Here is a 19,254-nt window from a genome sequence, read left to right on the forward strand (position 1 = left end):
TGTACTGTTTGTTATTGTAATGGACTTGGAAACATATAGTCATTTTTCATAGGTGTATGTGACTAAACATGTTTGGGCAAACTATGATCTCAATTGCACTATTGCAACTTCACTGACAGGCCAGTGGAGTTGCATGTAACTTAGAAAAAACTTTTCCCTACTGTTAATTCTCTTCTTTCGTTTTGCTTTTTAGTTATGGGTGATGTTATTTTACTCATTGTTTTAATATCTGTTCCCCTGTTAGACTTCATGCCTTTATAAATCTATATTATGTATTTTTTAAAACTTCAATATAATCCTGTCTTTAAGCAATATCTCTCAAGGTCAGTATTGAAGTCCTTGTTTAGGATGGCATTAAGATATCTCATAGTATAACTCTGTGTAGTTAATTTCCAAAGATAAATTCAGGATTATTTTTCCTAGCCAAGAGCCCTGTGTTTGCCTCCACTGTGAGGCATGGAGAGGGACAAATATAATGGAGCAGAAGAGTGTCCCCACTTCTAGCTTCCCGCCCCTGAGCTCAGAATACACGGAGTAGTGCCTCCAACGTATGCCCCCCCCCCACCCGCCACATTCCTGGGAGTCCATCAAAGCCATCTGCTGATATTTCAGTAGCGTGGGAGCTCTGTGTCTCAGTGTAGGGAGATGTTGCGATAGCTGTGGAACTGTTATACGTTGCACGCTTCCCTCTCTGAATGGCAGATTTTTTTTCAGCTGTGTGTTAATCCTGTTGAAAGTCAGCATTCTCCTTTTGCAGTGAATGAGAGATAGGAGATGTAGTTTGAAGACACTTTTTTTTTTTTTTTAAAAGAACCTTCTCTCACCAGGTAGTGGCAGATGTATCTAGAATGCTCTAGTTCTGTTCAATAAGTAGTGGTACCAATTTGTGGGGTGTGTCCGGAGGTTCCCCCTAAGGCTTGCACTGTACAGCTGTGCCCCTTACAAGCAGGCACTGTGTGCAGATAGGTGCCTGCCATGCAGAGTTGCCCCTCCAGTACTACTGATTGGGGGAAAGCTCTTGAGGGCTATCCTCCCTCTGGTTATTTCTGGTGCACATGGCGTGTAGTAGTGTGTGTGGCCAGTGGGGCTGTCTTTAGAAAAGGCACAGAAGTGATCCTAGGGATTATAAACTAATAAACCTTACTTCAGTACCATGCAAACTGGCTGAAACAATAACTAGAGTTATACAATACCCAGACAAACATGATATGATAGAGACAAAAGAGTACAGCTTCTATCAAGAAAAATTGTCTCTATAATCTGCTAGAATTCCTTGATCATGTCAACAAAGGTGAACCAAGTGGTAAATTTAATTTGGGCTTTAAAAAAAAAAAGAGAGAAAGAAAAAAGACCATAACAACCAACCTTTGATAAAGGCATTCTCAAGAGTCTTTTAAGGAATCTCTAAGGAGTCCTGGGATAAGAAATAAAGGTACTGTAAATAGTTGGAAACTGGCTAAGGGACAGAAAACAAGGTTCTGTACTTGGACTGACGTTTAATATATTTGTTAATTACCTAAAAAAGGGTCTGAGCAAGGATAGCACAACATTTGTGGATAACAGTTACGTAGGTGAGTGACAAGCAGAGAACTGAGGTTCTTGAGGGACTTAGTAGGAAAGGGCAACATGATGGCAGATGAAATTAAATGTTGACAAAGCTAGGTAAAGCACACTGGGAGGAATAATTTGAACTAGTTTTACCTCTTACTGGGTGATGGTGTAGCCATGTTGGTCCCAGGTTACTAGAGAGACAAGTGGGGTGAGATAATCTTTTATTGGACCAAATTCTGTTGGTGACAGAGACAAGCTGTCAAGCTACACAGAGCTCTTCTTCGGGTCTGGAAAAATGACTCAGAGTATCACAGCTAAGTACAAGATGGAACAATAGTTTAGCATAAGTAGTTACCACGTATTCTAACTATGTAGAACTAGAAGAATTCTTCCGCCAACTTAATTCATATATGAGTTATTTGAAAACTATATTATGCATTTCCATAATTCTTTGGCATCATAGTGCATATGGCATTTGGAGTTATTCTTTAGAGTTAATATGCAAGAAATAGCAGTAGCAATTATGTTTTCTTAGTTTGCTATGTACATGCTATTTATAACATAGTCACTGCTATCAGTTGTGTTGCTGTCTGGATCACTGCATTTTGAATGTGGAAACCTGCAGTGAAGTTAGAAGGCATTTGCAGAGCACATTATTAAAATATTTCAACTGTGACCCCTGTGTTCACTGCACTCCATTTTAATTTACACAATAAAAACTATTTAGTCTGATGTATGCTTTAATATGAGACTAAAATTGAGGAAATTATTGTACAGAATTTATGAAGAATTGTTTTGAGCAGATGTGCTTTCTAGCATATACTGTAATTGTATAGTAATTGTTGTGGTAAATTCTGCTTTTAAATATGATTTTACTTCAGTGCATCTTGTTGACTATTTTAAGGAAAACACAACACATTTTTAAGTGACTGAGAGCAAATATTCATTTTATGTTTTCTCTTTTTTTCCCCTGGCCCCATGGCTCTGCAGAAATTTATGATGAAGGTAAGCAAGCTAAAAAATTAGTATTGTACTTTGTATGACTTTTGACTATTTCATTTAATTAATTATTTATCTCTTATTTTTTAAAGTAAATATCAAACTTTCACCGGATTTTTACTTCTTGGACTTCTGAAAGCTTTGGATTTAGAAACCACACTAACTTAGTTTAAGGCTTTTTTTATGATCATGGATGGGCGGAGGCAGGCACTCAGGACTGTGTAGATCAATAATATTTGAAGGCATAACTTTAACAGTGGCAGATAAACTTTTTCTTAAGAACTGTTTTAAAATATTTAAAGCAATTGTCTAAAGAGGTGAAAAACTTTCCCAACCTTTGCTAAACTGTATTTTAATGATTTTGAAAAGATAACATTTGATACATATTTAATAGCTTTTATATATTTGTTGTCTCTATTCTTTCTTTGAATCACCTCTTTTTATGGTTGGCCAATTTCTGCGATTTCCAATTAGTTGTTACGCAGTCAATGGGATTGGTGTCATACAGGGTTTGGCACATAATAATACATCTTGTGGCAATAAACAGGTAAATGTCCCAGTAAAAAAAATAATGGAACATATTGAAAACAGGTGCAACGCATTCTGCTTCTGCTGTATCTGGAATGCTGCCATGATGGTTTAATACGTCAGCTGGGATGGCTGAGCTCTTCTATGGCAATGGCATCTCCACCCCCAAGTCATCTGAATAAACACATTCCTGGATATGGGTGCCCTAATTCTGGAAACTCTTTTACTTATGGCATAAGGAAGTGCTAGGTAAATTTCAAAAGGTTTTGAAAAGTTCACACGAACCCTGAAAGGTTTAGTTTTTATTCAGTGATTTATCCAAAATGTGGTGTTTGTCTATTTTCTGCCCTTTCCTCTAAATAGTAATCTCTCTCTCCAATGTATCTGACTACCAATGTATTTATTGGTTTATATTCTCTGAAAGAAGTGAAATTCTTTTAAACTGAATAAAGGTAGAATAATTCAATATGTTGTAAACCCACAACCTGGGTTTGGGATTACAGCACGCAACCTTCCATTCCTGTATCTGCTGCTCTAGCCTATGGGCTGGAATAATGTCTCCACCCTGTATCTGTATACTTACTGATCCTTTCTCATGGTACACCTCTTGCTTGCCCCATTATCACCATCCAAATTGTCACTGTAGAACCAGAACTGCCATTAGTGCCTTTGAAAATCTCCTCCTTTTAGACTGATTCTCTAAATCTATAGGTGGAGCATAGATAAGCTAAGCATGGAAAGCTTCCCCCCATGAATATTTTTTTTGTGTTTGTTGTTTTTATTAATAGCCCCCATTCTCTCTGTAACATGAAATAGTACTTTTATAGTCTCTATTTGTATTATTTTGCTAATGAGCTAAACGTTCTGAGTCTGAATGGAGTAAAACTGGGCAAATCAGTGACCTGAAGGTTAAAGAGCAAGATCCCACCAAACTTGGATTTACAAGAATTGTGTAATGTTGTCATTGCAGTAGCTCTTACAGCATTAAAGTGTCCTCCATTCACCTCTCTGTATGGAGAAAAAGGAATTAAAGGCAACTACAACTACAATTCCTACAATAAAATCATATCTATTTGGTGGAATGACTAGCTTTACCCAGCATCAACACTTGACAGGTATCAAGAACTTGACATTAAAAAAAGAGTAGTCAACAATGTTCTTGTGCATAATTCCCTATTTACTGTATTTGTCATGTGGCAGTTTTTAAGCCCATTTTAGCATTTTAAGCCTATGATAGTAATAAATTATCTGCAGCCTTGAGGGCCCAATTTGCTCTGGGAAATAATGCAGTGCCTCAGGTTTTTATGAGAGGAATACTACATTTTAATACAACATCAATACATATTGTTTTAAAGATTACAAGCATTGGATTAAAAACATTAGAGTAGTTGCCATTAAAAAAAAATCGACATTTGGAACAGTTACCACTGTATCTTGTAGTCTTTGCTTTAGAAGACATTGCTGAAGAAATCACAGGAAGGTATTGCCACTCTCTCTGTACTTAATAACTGCTCTTACTGAAAATAAAAGTTTACGTGTTATACAGTGGTCAGCCAAACATCGGTAGCATTTTTGTTTTTTTCCATATTTCGTGTAGATCATGGGGCCCATATTTTAGAAGGTTCTAATATGGAACAGTTGATTATTATTTTAATCAACTTTAACTCCTGTTAGAGCTTCACAACAATTTTTCCTTACAATTCCAATCATTGCACTTACCATTTACCATAATTCCCTTCTCATGAGGTACCCATCATAAAATTAGTTTTTGCAGCTGCAAAAAAGCTGTTAACTTGTTCTTAAAAACTCAGAGTTTTTTTAGTGAATAATTCTTCATTACAATGCACTTTAGCTCTTGCTTTCTTTTCACACATTCAGCAGTTGTGGGATGTTGTTAATTGCTGGCTTTGGTGACTGGAACTGCTTAAATTTTTATATATTAAAGGAGATGCAATTAGGACTTCTGTTCAGTTATTCAAGCATTACAGTTCTGTGGTCATGCTCCAAAGAGTATCAGAAGTTACTACGATTTATTCTACATAGAAAATTGCACTGATATCTTCATTTGGGTAAGAGCAGTCATACATTTACACATGCCTGTCTCCCACCAGTAGATCCATGAGTTAACTTCATATAGTTCTTCCTCTTTTTGTTTTTGTTTTTGTTTTTTACTGGCACAGTTCTACATCACTAGTTAAATTGAGGTAGTGGCAATATGGTCTTGTACTTACACTGATGTAGTAACACCGGAGCAAGAAGTCCTCCCATTCCTATCCAACACCACACCACTCAATGAAGAATTGACCTGTGTGGAACCAGGAACTCCTCAATGGCATCAATACTCCGGTTATCCTCTGGCAAATCTATCTGCCTTCGGAATCATCACCAGTATAAAAGGATTGGCTTTCCTATCTAACAATGGATATGAGATACAGATGACACGAAACTGGGAGGAGTAGTAGATACGCCTGAGGGTAGGAATAGGATACAGAGGGACTTAGACAAATTAGAGGATTGGGCCGAAAGAAATCTGATGAGGTTCAACAAGGACAAGTGCAGAGTCCTACACTTAGGATGAAAGAATCCCATGCACTGCTACAGACTAGGGACCGAGTGGCTAGGCAGCAGTTCTGCGGAAAAGGACCTAGGGGTTACAGTGGACGAGAAGCTGGCTATGAGTCAACAGTGTGCCCTTGTTGCCAAGAAGGCTAACAACATTTTTGGATGTATAAGTAGAAGCATTGCCTGCAGATTGAGGGACGTGATCATTCCCCTCTATTCAGCATTGGTGAGGCCTCATCTGGAGTATTGTGTCCAGTTTTGGGCCCCACACTACAAGAAGGATGTGGAAAAATTGGAAAGAGTCCAGTGGAGGGCAACAAAAATGATTAGGGGGCTGGAGCACATGGCTTATGAGGAGAGGCTGAGGGAACTGGGCCTATTTTGTCTGCAGAAGAGAAGAATGAGGGGGGATTTGATAGCTGCTTTGAACTACCTGAAAGGGGGTTCCAAAGAGGATGGATCTAGACTGTTCTCAGTGGTAGCAGATGACAGAACAAGGAGTAATGGTCTCAAGTTGCAGTGGGGGAGGTTTAGGTTGGATATTAGGAAAAACTTTTTCACTAAGAGGGTGGTGAAGCACTGGAATGGGTTACCTACAGAGGTAAGCCCTGGCTGGGATGATTTAATTGGGGATTGGTCCTGCTTTGAGCAGGACTAGATGACCTCCTGGGGTCCCTTCTAACCCTGTTATTCTATGATTCTATGAGAACTGCATTCCTCTGTCCGTCATCCACATGCGCAGTGAAGAGTTTGGACTGGGGCAGACAACAGATGCCTTCTAGGATACAATGGAAGAGGTTATGTGTGTTTGATCTCTACTCCTTCAATTCCCTTAGATGCCAGTTGTATTGTGCACTATGGTGTGAAACTTCCCATCTAGCAGTGAGCCTGCAGGCAGTTCAGGGGTCCGTGGAATAAGAACACCATTCTATACTACACTAGACTTACATCGGTTCAGTGTGCTGCTATGTGGGACACAGGTGTTGCAGCATGCACTGGTGTAAGCCTAACTGTGGGAATGCTTTCCACCAAAATATCTGTATTGATTTCACTGAAGTGATGGAATTTATATCAGTGCAACTTCTATATATAGGCAAGGCTATGGAGTAGAAAAAACACAGGTGTGACATCCTTAAAGTACCAACCATCCAATCATCATGTGGCTTTGGACAATTAGTGTCTCCAGCTAGGTTTTTATATATAATAATTAAGACTTTGTGTTTGTGAGAGAAACCATGACTTGGGGTTTATTGTAATAAGAATTCACAGTCTTTGATGTCCCAAACAACACGTTACTGAGTGAGAATCTTCCATGAATTTTTACAAATGTACCTCTATATATGCCCAGTTTATTTTATTGAAAATAAAGGATACTCTGACAAAAGCCAAAAACTTGATATTAAGTACATGCCATGATCCATGGATCGTCCTTAAAAACACTAAAATTATTACTTTTGAGTTGTTTGTCCTTACAAACTGTCTGCCTTCATGATAGAATGTTTGATTGTGGTAGGTAAAACTTAGGAGAAGCAAAACTGTTATTTGAGGAAAAATTGAGAGTTGTCACCATGGCAATTCAGTGAGATTGAGCTTCAGCATTGCTATCAAACTGCCAGTGAGATAATGGCGTCTTGTTGCTGCCAATTCATTTTTTAGCTGGGTACAGTACACTTTTTTTAATCTGAAGCTCCAGTCAATTAAGAGCTCACTCCACCTTGATGGAAGAGAAATTGGAAATGCTGTGGATGAGAAAATAAAAACTTGGGCTTTCAAATGGGAGTACTCTTACATCAAAGTCTAACATTGGTTACATCTTTATATAAAACCATTGTAGCTATAGACTTAAAACATATTTACATGTGGATGATACGTAATGTACAGGAAGCTGTGAAAATAAATGTGCACTGTAATGAAGTCCACTCTATTAAAAAGTGACTCGTGCTGTAACAAAAATTATTAGTTTTTGTTGGCAGGCAGTGAGTATTCTGATTATATATAAAACAAAACATCTCAGTGTTGTAAAAAATTGCTTACCTGCAGTGTCTTTGTGTTAACATTGATTTTATTACTTGGCTAGTTTCATTTTCATCAAGACAATGTGCACTCATGTTGGCATTTTCAAGAGTATCATTCCCAGTTTTGGATGTCCAACTTGAAATGCCTTGGGCCTGATTTCTGAACGTTCTGACCCTTCACAGATCCTGTTGACTTTCAACAAGTGGTTTCTCAGGATGGGCATGAAAAATTGGGCAATTTTGAGCATTTTGGCTTTAATGTCCTGTCAGACAATGCAAGCTGTCTGATATCACTTGGACACCGGGAGGCAAACATCTGCGAATTTGGACATCCCTGAATGCAGTTGAAGAAGTGTGATTATAGTGCTTGGGAAATGGGGGACAATATTTCAGGAATCTGGGCTGGAGGGGGCTTGAGAGGACCTGTTGATCTGTGGCTACACAGATGCACTGGCCATTCCCATATGGAAGGTAACACAACACACATCAAAGTTACATCACTCCTGAGGCCTGAAGAGTGGCTTCACTTCCATTTTCAGCCTAAGGGGAAAGATTTTTATCTCCCCGAAGACCTCTACAAAGAACATCTGTACTGAGTTTTATGGCTGGATGCAAAATCCATAATTTGCCCATATCAGTCAGATAAGAACATGTGATATGAAATGACAGTTTAATTCAGGAATCACTTGTCCAAGTCTTTTCTGAAAAGTCTCCAACTGAAGTAATATATTCTGATTAAAATTTCACTATGGTAAGAAGCAGCAAAGGTTTCGTGACTGGATTACACAGCTAAAGAGAACACATTGGCAATATTAACTACTGTCAAATCATCGAACTTCATCTGTATCAAAAAATTAATTTAACTAGCAGGGGGCAGATACCTTTGTGGTTTGAGGGTGTTGAATGGAAATAAAAGGAAATGTTACCTGGAAACCAATTATGTTTGGTAAAAGGGTCTAATTTTAATCTAACCTGCCCATCAACCACTTTTCTTTATCTGTACAGACTGCACAAGGTGGTGGTCATCGAACGCTTCTCTATGGACATGCAATATTGCTGCGCCATTCCTACAGTGGCATGGTATGTATGAATTTTACCTTGATGTGTAGATGTTGATGCCAGTGTTGGTATCTATTTTCTGTCAGTATATGGTAGCTACAAGTGATAACACTCAATCTATTGCCATTTAAAATTATCCTGTGAATTATTCACACGAGAGAAGTGTTTCTCCCACTGAACATATGGAGACAAAATGGTTTAGGAGACTGGTCTTTAGGAGAAAGAGTCTTTCAATTGTAGGTTCTCTTTTGAAATCCAGCCCATGTTGATACAGACCAAAATAATTAATATCTGATCCCTGTCTGTTGACCTATGTTAAATGGGTTCATGACTTCTCATTTCCTTTCCCAATGCGATAGTTCACATTACATAACCTACAGTATTGCCACAACTGCCATCTGGTTGACAATTTGAACACAGGCCAGAGATTGAATGGACAAGGAGACAGAACCTTGCATATATTTCAGACACAAATCTTGCCATTTTCAATCCCTTTCTGGAGCTTCCAAGTTCAAAGCTTCCTAAAAGACCCATCAAAATCTTAGAAATTAGACTCCAGTGGAAATCTAATCATTCTGTTCTTGCCAGCATTGCTCTCCCTGTTTTTCACTGAAAAGCTGACATAGACGAAGACTGATGACATTATTTCAGAACATTAATCTTAGCTCAAGTGCTGTTCTCATTAACAGGCAGTTAAAATCCTGGTGCTTTAAAATAGAGTGGTTAGGATTGTTCAAGAAGTGATATAAAGTTCTGTAATAGCTGGCTGATGGCTTGTAACAGAATAAGAATCAGGCACGAGAAAAACTACTGATACATGTTATTTTTTTCCGGTAGTATCTCTGCTGCCTCTCCACCTCACGGTCTTCGATGGATAAATTGGCATTTGATGTGGGATTGCAAGAAGACACAACAGGTGAAATTATCTCTTAAGGAACCCCATGCCACTGAGGATTCCTTTTGTTTGATCATTAGATTAAATTGATATAAATGCAAACTACTTTAAAAAGGTGTGATTACAAAGTTAAAGGTGCAGAAGTTAAGATTCTTACAACGTTACCATGGCCATATTCCACATATGCAATATTTTATATTCCATTTTTTTCATACTGAATATGTAGTTTAATGTGTCTTTTTAGGCTATAAAATGCATGCCATAGGATATTAAGGATATGGCACATGCCCAAGTTATTGTTGCGGTAAAATCCTTGTGCATTTTTTTATTTTAATTCTACATCATTAATGTTGCAGTAATGTAGGTGGTTTGGCTTTTCCTTGATTCTTTCTTTCTTTTTCTTTTTTTCTTTTTTTTTTTAATATTAAAGAGGGAGAGAGAGAAATCACCTCTGCTTACTAAAGTTAGGTGAGGGGTACAGATGAGTTTTCTCCTTTGCTGCTGCTGTTGACTGGAGACAATTTCCTACAAGGCTCACAGGGCTACAAAATTGTTTAATTAGTAAGATTTTATAATATATATTTGAAAAGGAACAATTTTTTTCCAAAAGCTGAAAACGGGCTTCATTATGGAAACTAATTTGCAAACAAATTAACAAATACTCTTGTTATGAGTGAAAGCTACATGTACAGTGCCTTCTAGTGGAGTTAGAACAAAGAATTGACTATAGTCGTAGTAAAAGTAAACATTGTTAAATTAGCAGGTTAATTTTTGATAATCTCTTTTGTGTCCTCATTGGTGGATTTCCCCTCAATATCTATGCCCTCGTTCTCAGAGGAGAATTTCTTTTTCCCCATCCTTACTCAAAACCTTGTGACATAGTGACCAGGAAACTCTCTTAGTGAAAGAAGACTGGTTTGCATTTTCTAAAGAGTTTAGAATTTAGTCCTATCTTGTCATCACAGATCATTACAGATGATTTAACTGGGAATTGGTCCTGCTTTGAGCAGGGGGTTGGACTAGATGACCTTCTGGGGTCCCTTCCAACCCTGATATTCTATGATTCTATGATTCTATGATTACCAGACCGTTATTCCAACACATGTGAGTTGTTCCTACACTCTGTTGGCTGAGCACGTATCCTCTTCAATATTCCCATCTCTGCTAGGGAAGGATATAAGCCTCTGAGCCATAACTGATTTTTTTTTATGGGTAATGCAGGAGCGATAACTCAAGGACAGCTTGTTCTGTCCTTAGCCAGTCAAAACCCATCGACTTTGGGTAGGCCAGCACTGCATCTGGGAGTGAGCCTCTGAGCCTGGGTCCACAGACTTGTGCTAGTGGGGCTAGTGCTCTATAACTAGCTGTGTAGACGGTGCTTTGATATTGAGACTTGGGTTGAAGCTTGGACTCTCAAGCCTGGGGGTGGGGGTGGGAAAGGTGGATGGGGGGGTGTTGCCCAAGTGAGTAAAAGCGAGGTCAGGACATCAGGGCTCAGACCTTTTGAATCATTAAAAATAAACCCTTTGAACTTGTATTTAGGTTAAGAAATACGTTCAAATATAACAGGTTTTAATATCTCTATAACTCAGTCTCCTAGGATGGGGGAAAGGAAATATTGCCTATATTTTACAGATGATAACTAAAATCAGAGAGATTGACTACCCCTAGTGATTTAGCTGATGAATATACTGTCATGAATCATATTTCTGGAAGGTATGTCAAACAAAGTGTTAACTATATACAAGGTATTAAAGTACATATGGACATTAATAAGGAATTTTTAAAAAATCCAAATAAAACTGAAGAAATAAGAATAATCCCAAGCATTTCCTTTCTAATGTCTCTTTCATTAACCCATGACAACAAAGGTGAAGCCTGCTGGTGGACCATACATCCTGCCTCCAAACAGCGATCAGAGGGAGAAAAAGTGCGTGTTGGAGATGACCTCATCTTAGTTAGTATATCTTCCGAAAGATACTTAGTAAGTGCTACAGTAAGAATATGTAGATTGTGCTTGTCTTATAGAAATGATGTTCCAGAAAATGACAAGGAAATTAATAAAGCTAGTGCTCTGCAGTTTGATTTGCAATTTTTTCTCTAAAGTATAGATTAAATAATACAATCTCAGTGTTTGATAAGATATAAATAGCTGTTAATATTGCTTGAGCATAAGAGCTAACACGGATATCATTACATAAACCAAAATTTCATAGGTCTGGAAGTAGTGACATTGGTATATAGGATAATGATATTGATATTACTGGTTCTTGCATAAATTTACTAATTGTATGAAAATGAAATAGTAATTATGGATTCATACTATAGAAGATCCTAACATAACTGTGGAATTGTATACTAGATCTGAGATTAACAGCCTTTTCATATATGAAATAAAACTGTATATCAGAATTAAAAAAAAATCTACCTGCATAAGGTTAAGGTTGTAAAACAAACTGGTCAATGAATCAATAATCATTTAAAAACAGATAATGAGTCTAAACTCATCTAATTGTGAAGGGAATAATCTTACATCATTACAATAGTAATCTAACTCCTCTTTTCTTTCTCAGGCCTTGAATTTCAGTGCTTTTTTAGTTTGTTTGTATCACAAGTACCATTTGTAATTTGTGAAATTCATTGTTAATTGTATTTTAAAGAAAAAGTTGGAAATATATCAAGATATAGTCCATCTATGATTTAAATAAGATATGATTAAGACTGAGAAAAGTGTAGATTTTAAAAAAATACATAAGCAAAAAAGTGTGTTTTTACCTATAGTCTATAAGTAACCTCTTTGGGGCTATTACAACCTACTTGGCCATATATATATTTTGGTAAACAAGATAATTTAGAGTAATTTTTTTTCATCACACCCATTTATTGGTGTTCTGTGTAAATCTTTTTGGCTGTATCATCCCATCTTGCGTAGTATAGGGCAGAAAGAGAGCACACTACATCCTAAAATACAAGAGAATTATTGTGTTGTAATTCTGCCATCTTGGCTATTTGTTGGGGGTAGGTGGAAGGGATGGAAAGCAATGCATATAGATTGCTTACTATCTACTACGTCAGAAGTGAGCATAATCTTCCATATAAGAGGGTGGTCAATGCCAGATCTCTTTTGCCAAAGACTGCTTTCTGTTTGCAGTGTAAAAAGTGAGTGTGGAGAATTAATAACTTTACCAGCAGTAATAAAGTATGTGACACACTTTCTCGGCTGAACAGTCTTGTCCCAAATCCAAGGAAGAACTACTGCATTGTTAGGGAGGCATTATGGTCCAGTAGGTGGAGCAATGGGCTGTAAATCAAGAGACCTGAGTTCTAGTTCTGCATTTTTTTTTTTTTGCTGAGGTGTTGTGACACCTAGACACAAGTCTCTTTCCTGCTCTGACCAGGGAATGCATGTGGTGGCGGGGCAGGGTCACTCTCTCCCTGCAGGTTTCAGAGTAACAGCCGTGTTAGTCTGTATTCGCAAAAAGAAAAGGAGTACTTGTGGCACCTTAGAGACTAACCAATTTATTTGAGCATGAGCTTTCGTGAGCTACAGCTCACTTCATCGGATGCATACCATGGAAACTGCAGCAGACTTTATATACACACAGAGATCATGAAACAATACCTCCTCCCACCCCACTGTCCTGCTGGTAATAGCTTATCTAAAGTGATCATCAAGTTGGGCCATTTCCAGCACAAAGGTTTTCCCACCCTCCACCCCGCCACACACAAACTCACTCTCCTGCTGGTAATAGCCCATCCAAAGTGACAACTCTCTACACAATGTGCATGATAATCAAGATGGGCCATTTCCTGCACAAATCCAGGTTTTCTCACGCCCCCCGCCCATACACACACAAACTCACTCTCCTGCTGGTAATAGCTGGACATGGCCCACCTTGATTACCATGCACATTGTAGGGAGAGTGGTCACTTTGGATGAGCTATTACCAGCAGGAGAGTGAGTTTGTGTGTGTATGGGGGTGGGGGGGGGGGTGTGTGAGAAAACCTGGATTTGTGCTGGACATGGCCCACCTTGATTATCATGCACATTGTAGGGAGAGTGGTCACTTTGGATGAGCTATTACCAGCAGGAGAGTGAGTTTGTGTGTGTGGTTTTTGGGAGGGGGGTGAGGGGGTGAGAGAACCTGGATTTGTGCTGGAAATGGCCCAACTTGATGATCACTTTAGATAAGCTATTACCAGCAGGACAGTGGGGTGGGAGGAGGTATTGTTTCATGGTCTCTGTGTGTATATAAAGTCTGCTGCAGTTTCCACGGTATGCATCCGATGAAGTGAGCTGTAGCTCACGGAAGCTCATGCTCAAATAAATTGGTTAGTCTCTAAGGTGCCACAAGTCCTCCTTCTCTCCCTGCAGATTTGCAGCTTGGCTTGTACTGATCATGCTCAGTAACACTGCTGAAGCTGCTGCCCTCACTCCGCGCCACCACCTCCCCCCACTATCGGCAGGCACGGGTCGCATCTCTTTTAAAGTGATTTGACGTACTGATTAAAAACATTCCATAAAAGCAAAGTGTTGTTATAGTATCTGCACTGGGCTGTGACCACTTCCTTTCAGGGACGGTATGACTCTGCCCAACCCAGTCAGTGTAGATCAAAATGATGTTCTCTTATAAATGTTGCTGGCCATTAGATTGGACCCATAACCAGTCTGTATTCCCTGTTGGGGCAACAGAGTTCTGTAAACATGTCTAAATGTTGCCAGGATGTACCACCATCTCATGTGTATTTTTAAAAACCGCTGCTTCACTGATGTGTGCCAAATATGTGTGGTTGATAGCAGAGCTCACCACTGCTAGCTTTCAAATATGCCAATCTTTTAACATTCAATTAACACTTTGTGTATTTCAAGTTAATAAGGATCTGGATAACAATGAATTGTTAGTCTTTTAAACATCCCTCAGAACAAACTCCATAGATATGAAAATGAAGTACAAGAGGAATGATGAAGATAAAATGAGAATTAGTAGCAATGAGGTCAGTGATGCTCAGGCTGAGTAATGTGTTAGAAAAGTACAGAAAGTTAATTTAAAAACTTGAAAACTGCAGTTATTTCAGTGCAGAGATGTTCAATACAGTGTAATAATTTCTACATCATAAGAGACACATAGTTACTGTACTGAGTATAATGCGGGTCTGCAACTGTATTATGCAAATCTAAGAAGTCTTGAGATTTGCTTCTCTTTCACATCCAAGATAACAATGACTTAAAATACAGGAAACTAATACTTTGATCTCTTTAGTAATGGAAGCTTCTTCCTGAAAATGTTTCCGCATTGCTGACTGATTGGGGGCAGGGAGAGGTTCCTTTCAAAAAATTATGTATCTTGATTTGGAAGATTTTCTAATACAGTGCAGCTGACCTCTGTCACCCTCCCAGGACAAAGGAACAGCTGCTCGTGAAATAGGAAAGGTACTCACTCTAAATCTTTATTTATGCCATAAAAGGGTCTTGAATACAAGAACCATTATGCAATCAGAGCCTGCAATCAGAGAGTGCAAGGGAATAACCAAAGTTGTTACAGGTGGGGTTTGAAGTGCAGCCTATTATTAAGCTTGCCCAACAGTTCTGATGATGAGACCCTCTTTTTACTTGCTTATGATTTGGCTAAACTTTAACAGTTTGGTCTGAAAATTTCAGCCCAAGTGATTCAGTCATTTGTGGAAATGCGGATGGAAGAATACATAGTTTTGCCCATGTATTCGGAGCAGGGTTTGAATAGCTTTTAGTAAATAAGTCCTGGAGCCACACACTGAATAATTAGAATAAAACAATTAAATTAAATAAATAAAATTGAATAGCTGCTGATTAAGTGAACACCATCCATCCTATGCACCGAACAAAGCAGGGTTTATATGAAAAATATAATATGTGATCATGTAATTAGACTGTATGTGTTGGATAAAGGTTGCACAGGCAACCTCATTTCTGGTATTTCCTAATTTTTGAGTGTTTGACCGTACAACCTTAATAGTGTTCCTTTTTAAGATAGGCTTTTTTATGTAATCATAATTAATTATGATAAGAATTTGGAAGGGATATTAAACTGTCAAACTATTAGAGATTAGGCTGATACCTAACATGGGGGACAGATTATCTCACATCTGCCTACTGAGGCATTCTTTCTCCTTCCTCTGAACATAAGAACGGGCATACTGGGTCAGACCAAAGGTCCATCTAGGCCAGTATCCTGTCTTCCAATCGTGGCCAATGCCAGATGCCCCAGAGTGAATGAACAGAACAGGTAATCATCAAGTGGTCCATCCCCTGTTGCCCATTCCCAGCTTCTGGCAAACAGAGGCTAGGGACACCATCCCTGCCAATCCTGGCTAATAGCCATTGATGGACCCGTCTTCCATGAACTTATTTTTTGAACCCTGATATAGTCTTGGCCTTCACAACATCCTCTAGCAAGGAGTTCCACAGGTTGACTGTGAAAAGTGTGAAAAAATACTCACTTTTGTTTGTTTTAAACCTGCTGCCTATTAAAGCATCTGGAAATAGCCACTATCATGATGCAAGACTAGTTGGACCTTGGACCTTGTGTCTGATGTAGAGTGGTATTTCCTATATTTATATATTTCCTAGACTCAGGCTACAACCTCCCCCCCCCCACCTCTGACATTCCCTACTGTAGATGGGGGAGGCTGGAAAGGGGTAGTGTATATCTAGCAGTCCCAGCTCTACAACAGCTAAGGACTTACCATGGCCCCAGGGGTCCCTGGCTGGCTGTTTATGCTATCTTTCTGGCTGCTTTGCTCCATCAGATGGATGTAAAGGGACTGGGGTTTAGCAAAGTGTTCAATCCTACTAAAATTTCTTGGGTTTTGCCTAATTTTGGGTCAAAACCTGGAATTTTCAGCTCTTTTCCCAGAATGCAAGGGGCTGGTTCTTCCCCCCGCCCACACTCCCCCCCCACCGCAAAACAAAACAAAACAAAACCAAAAAACCTCTACTCAGGTTTGCTCAAAAGGTTCAGAGATCTTTTGGTGATCCTGGGTTCCATTTCATTTTTGTATACAAACTTGTCAAGTTTTTAGCTGTGTTATGAAAACTTTTACTCAGCTACAATATTAGGGATTTTACTTTCCCTCCCTGTTCCTCTCTTCCTTCTTGTAAGCAAATATAGTTTCTAAATGCTCTTTTGACAGCATCCACCGTTGTCAGTATCATGTATGTCCGCTGACTTGGACAAAACAAGTTGAATCAGAAGTGAAGTTATACGTGCCAAATTAGCAGGGTGGGTGCTGTTCAGTGATTTTTGTTTGTGAAGGCACTAAGCCAGTTTTCTCCCTTATGCTTTTTTTGAAGACTGCTTACTTTAAAATAATCTTAAAATCAAATGTTCTTCCCTCCCGCAGTATAAAGAACAGAAAGCATGAGGCTAACTAGCTGTAAATACAGTTATGTGAACTTTGATTCCATGCCTGGCATAAAAATGGCCATACCACGGTTATTTTACATCACATTCCCTTTGCCCGATCCCAGTCTCTATAAGGAGAACTAAGCAAAATTGTGAAGACATCCTTTCTATTCCATTGAATTCCCTCTCAGAAGCACAGCTTTTGTGAGGCAGGTCCTTTCAAGACATGATTTGGAACCTACTGGTATTGCTTGGTTGGCTGGCAAGGGTCAATACTCTGAGAAATAAAATATGTCCCTCTCTCCCATGGCTGACAGGGTCAATACTCATTTAGAGCCATATTCTGGATGCTGCTGCGGAGTTGCATGGAGTTGGGGAGAAAGAGGGTACCTGGAGGGCAAGAGTCAGCAACTTGGTTCTCTAAGCCAGAGGTTCCACAACATTTTTTGCCAAGCCCTCCATCAGAGATGCGTGTCCCGTGCATGCCCCCCTCTTTCTAAGGGGGGACTCACCCTGTGCAGCTGCGGAAGTCTTTTGCTCCCTGTAGCAGTTGGGCAGTCTCAGTTGCTGGGACCCGGCTCCTTGCCTGTCTCGCTCCCCACCTGTGCAGCGGAAGCTAATGGGGCTGTGCTGAAGGGCTGGGGTCAGCAGGGGGCTCTCTCTTCCAGAGGATGAGTACTTCTGGGGTGTAGCTTTCAGCTCCCCACTCAGTGTCCCCACCGGCCTCCCAGCAGAGGAAGGTAACTGCAGTGGTGGGGGAGTGAGACGGTCAGGGAGCCTGGTCCAAGCAGCTAAGACTGACTGCATAGAGCCTCGCCAAACAGAGCTCCCTCTTGACTCTGGCTGTTCAGTGTGACCCTGTCAGGTCCTCATACCCCCTGGTAATCTCATTGTGCAACACCAGGGTTGCGTGCCCCCCCCCCCCCCGTTGCTCTAAGCAAAGAGAAGAAAAGGGCAAGGGTGATAGCCCCACTGGAGGGTCTAACATGCTCCAAAGAAGCTGGAGCAAATCTGTGACCTCCATTTCCTACACTAGCTGATACGGAACCTGCTTCAATGATGTTGCCATTGCTGGTGTCATGTAGTCCTGAAGCACCCTAGGAGGCATTGTTTGCAGGCAGAATATTTCCAGACACTGCTACTGGTGTGGTAGCCCCCTGAACCCTTTTCTCTCCTTCAGTGCAGCAGTGGCTTTAATAGCTGCAGTATAATCTTTAACATACACTTCTCAAGTTGCACCAGAAAGGAAGCCTTTTTTGCTACTTGGGAAGGGCTGAGAAATTTAAAGAGCACATAATTATCAGCTACCACTAGATGAATCATAGAATCATAGAATATAAGGGTTGGAAGGGACCCCAGAAGGTCATCTAGTCCAACCCCCTGCTCGAAGCAGGACCAATTCCCAGTTAAATCATCCCAGCCAGGGCTTTGTCAAGCCTGACCTTAAAAACCTCTAAGGAAGGAGATTCTACCACCTCCCTAGGTAACGCATTCCAGTGTTTCACCACCCTCTTAGTGAAAAAGTTTTTCCTAATATCCAATCTAAACCTCCCCCACTGCAGCTTGAGACCATTACTCCTCGTTCTGTCATCTGCTACCATTGAGAACAGTCTAGAGCCATCCTCTTTGGAACCCCCTTTCAGGTAGTTCAAAGCAGCTATCAAATCCCCCCTCATTCTTCTCTTCTGCAGGCTAAACAATCCCAGCTCCCTCAGCCTCTCCTCATAACTCATGTGTTCCAGACCCCTAATCATTTTTGTTGCCCTTCGCTGGACTCTCTCCAATTTATCCACATCCTTCTTGAAGTGTGGGGCCCAAAACTGGACACAGTACTCCAGATGAGGCCTCACCAATGTCGAATAGAGGGGAACGATCACGTCCCTCGATCTGCTCGCTATGCCCCTACTTATACATCCCAAAATGCCATTGGCCTTCTTGGCAACAAGGGCACACTGCTGACTCATATCCAGCTTCTCGTCCACTGTCACCCCTAGGTCCTTTTCCGCAGAACTGCTGCCTAGCCATTCGGTCCCTAGTCTGTAGCTGTGCATTGGGTTCTTCCGTCCTAAGTGCAGGACCCTGCACTTATCCTTATTGAACCTCATCAGATTTCTTTTGGCCCAATCCTCCAATTTGTCTAGGTCCTTCTGTATCCTATCCCTCCCCTCCAGCGTATCTACCACTCCTCCCAGTTTAGTATCATCTGCAAATTTGCTGAGAGTGCAATCCACACCATCCTCCAGATCATTTATGAAGATATTGA

The 19,254-nt window shown here is 40.0% G+C and overlaps 1 protein-coding gene across 19 annotated transcripts in view; it reads left to right on the plus strand.

Annotated features, from left to right (window-relative positions):
• RYR2 (ryanodine receptor 2) overlaps positions 1–19,254 on the plus strand; it is a 719,935-nt gene that overhangs the window by 254,587 nt on the left and 446,094 nt on the right. For all 19 annotated transcript variants that reach the window (XM_075126918.1, XM_075126917.1, XM_075126921.1 and 16 more), the window contains 4 exons: positions 2,542–2,556; positions 8,661–8,735; positions 9,552–9,630; positions 11,481–11,593. In XM_075126918.1, the coding sequence (XP_074983019.1) occupies positions 2,542–2,556; positions 8,661–8,735; positions 9,552–9,630; positions 11,481–11,593 (282 nt within the window). The remainder of the gene's footprint in view (positions 1–2,541; positions 2,557–8,660; positions 8,736–9,551; positions 9,631–11,480; positions 11,594–19,254) is intronic.

Source organism: Caretta caretta, chromosome 3 (genome assembly GCF_965140235.1).
Source record: "Caretta caretta isolate rCarCar2 chromosome 3, rCarCar1.hap1, whole genome shotgun sequence".
Taxonomy (NCBI): domain Eukaryota; kingdom Metazoa; phylum Chordata; order Testudines; family Cheloniidae; genus Caretta; species Caretta caretta.